Source organism: Dendroctonus ponderosae, unplaced genomic scaffold (assembly GCF_020466585.1).
Source record: "Dendroctonus ponderosae isolate FM_Combo_2020 unplaced genomic scaffold, Dpon_F_20191213v2 Dpon_F_20191213_9, whole genome shotgun sequence".
Taxonomy (NCBI): Eukaryota; Metazoa; Arthropoda; class Insecta; order Coleoptera; family Curculionidae; genus Dendroctonus; species Dendroctonus ponderosae.
The window spans coordinates 3,961,932-3,964,470 of NW_026019116.1; the positions used below are offsets into that span (position 1 = coordinate 3,961,932).

Sequence of the window (2,539 nt, forward strand, 5' to 3'; positions counted from 1 at the left end):
ATAGTGGGCGAGATAAGATCAAAACAACTGGTATGTTAGGAGCATGTGCTAGAGAATTGAAAAAGAAAGACTATATAAACAAATACTAAAATGGAATCCAAATGAGCGAAGAAAGCGAGGAATACCACGAAGGAGCCAGAAACAAGGAATAGACAGCGAAAGTGGAAATTGGGCATCGGAAGACGGCGGAGGTTCTAAAACCGATTTATATATATAGATTGTTGTCCGGTTCATTTCTAGATCCGTGGACGTTTGGGAAACAAATGCGTTCGACTCCATTTAGCCAACGTTCATTTACGAGCGTCTTCAATCTAGGATGGCCGTCTCCTAATAACCAGCAATATCCATCGGCAATGAATAAAACCCGAATTTAATCCCGAAGTTTAACACTGTCAAACCGAAATGAGAAAGTAATCAATCACGGCGATTCACAAAAAGATCGAGCGACAATGTAATAAACCCGACAGGTTAATCCTTCATATTGTTCGGGGTGAAAAATCTCGCTCCGAAAATTTCCTCCATCTTCTAATCTAATCGTCGAGCACATATATCTTGAAGGGTTTTCTATGAGGGTTCTTCCGGCACAATTGTTCCCCTGAAAGTCGTAGCGTCTCCCTTATCTTGTCGCCATTTTTAACGCTTTACTGCTTTGAGAGAAAAAGGTGTCCAGACACTAATATTAGCTCTTTTATAAAACAGTTTATTACGCCCCTGTTTAACAAATCCTCATCAGATCGTATCGGGCAAGAATTACCATTTGTTTATGGACCCACCACTCGAAATCAACTCTTGCAGTTGTCACCACTCCAGTTTGCGGAGTGAAGTCAACATTTCGACACTAAATAGGGAACGAACCATCCATGCGGCGCTACTGCTCGAATCGCGAGGAAATTTATTTGGTCTAATTAAAGATAACATCAGGATGAACAACGTATTTAGGTTAAATGAAATGAGGCCTGGAGATTGGAGCCATGGCATTAATGGTAGACGATAATAGAGCCCTATGGCAAGTCAAGCTAATGTTTGTACACATCGGAGCGAATGTAAAATAAAACATAATAATTGGAAGTAACTTAAGGATAGTAAACGTTTATATAATTCCCAGAGCGCTAACGAGGGGAACTTCGGGTGGATTCAGAACAATCTGACATTGACCGTAGGATAAACGGTTGAATATGAGTCCGACTCTGTGTAAATAAAACCAGGAGGTTTTAATGACATTTAACGAGGAAAAACGAAGGAAACTATTTCCATGCGCCCAATGCAGAATTTGTGTGGTTTTCCCATGCAAATTCCAGGGCATATTCATGTGGTCTGTTGGAGATGATAAGCAAATTGCACCCGAGATATGGGTATATACATAAGAGCAATTTGAATCCAGAAATCCCTTGCAGGCTGGCAAAATTATCATATTTAAAACATGTCCAACCGCAGTTTTTCCCCAACTAACTCTTAACATTTGATTCAGGTTCGCGAAATGGTTCCCGGCGCCGAGCGCAAACTGAGGGAGCACAAACTATCCACCGAATACTTGATTCGTCACTCCAACCCTCATTTGTCCGGCCATCAACAGTACGACCCGATCAATGTGGAGCCGCACATTTCCCTGGAGCAGTACGAGGTAACCGAGTGCGGCCCCCTTCTGAATAAGACGCCCCCTGATGTGTGTACGACCAATCGGTGCCAAGAGTTTGCTGCCGCCGGCACTGATGTTACCAACGCTGGGGCGTTAGAAATTAACTTTTCCTCAGCTGGGGCCAGTTGCAACTCTCATGCACAATCGCTGGCGGGCCAGACGATACCAATCACTATTAAGAACCACAATTCGACTACACCGCTGAGCTTTTCCCATCTGCCCATGTCCAAGTATGGAACCATGCCCCATCCGGGCGCCACTTTGCACCAGGGGTTCCTCGGCGTGTCCGACATGGGCAGCTCCAGCTCGAACAGCTCGAGTGGATATTGCGGGAAGAGCAAAACGCTGCAGCATCAACGTGGTCGGGTTCCAGCTACCAAGTGCGTGAAAATCGAATCGTTCCAGGTTCCTGAAGCCAACTTCGAGGGATTCGGTAAACAGAGAACGAACAATGCGTTGGCTTATTCGGGCAGTGCGGTATGACAAGAGGATGCTCCTGGGGCGGACGTAATATTCTAAGTTTGGGTCATTCGGAAATGTGAAGTATCTATCATCCGCATATGTTGATTTGCTGCTCGTTTTTTTTCGGGAAAGTGATTGTTTTCATCGGGCCTGGTTCATACAACCCGTTTTACTGGAGCGGAAAGTTTCCTTGTTAGAGCTGCTGGTACCAAGGGCGGATCCAGAGTGTGAATATATTAATAGCTCTCTTATGCCCGGTTTCCGAACTCCAACATATCGGTTACATAAGCTTATGAGTCTCACAAACTACCAAAATCACGTCTGTTGGGTTTCTCAACGTCTGTTTAAAGCTTATCGGTTCCATAAGTTATCGAATAGATATCTACTCGAAGATGGATGGATATCGGCTTCATAACGTCTGACGCAAGCGTGTAGGGTTTG

General features: G+C 44.5%; 1 protein-coding gene across 1 annotated transcript in view; it reads left to right on the forward strand.

Moving 5' to 3' along the window:
• Positions 1 to 2,533, forward strand: part of LOC125505668 — a gene marked incomplete at its 5' end in the record, with an annotated part of 26,324 nt that extends 23,791 nt beyond the window's left edge. Inside the window, 1 exon segment of the mRNA XM_048669916.1 lies at positions 1,469 to 2,533. Coding sequence (XP_048525873.1) covers positions 1,469 to 2,119 — 651 coding nt within the window.
• Positions 2,534 to 2,539: the final 6 nt, after the last annotated feature.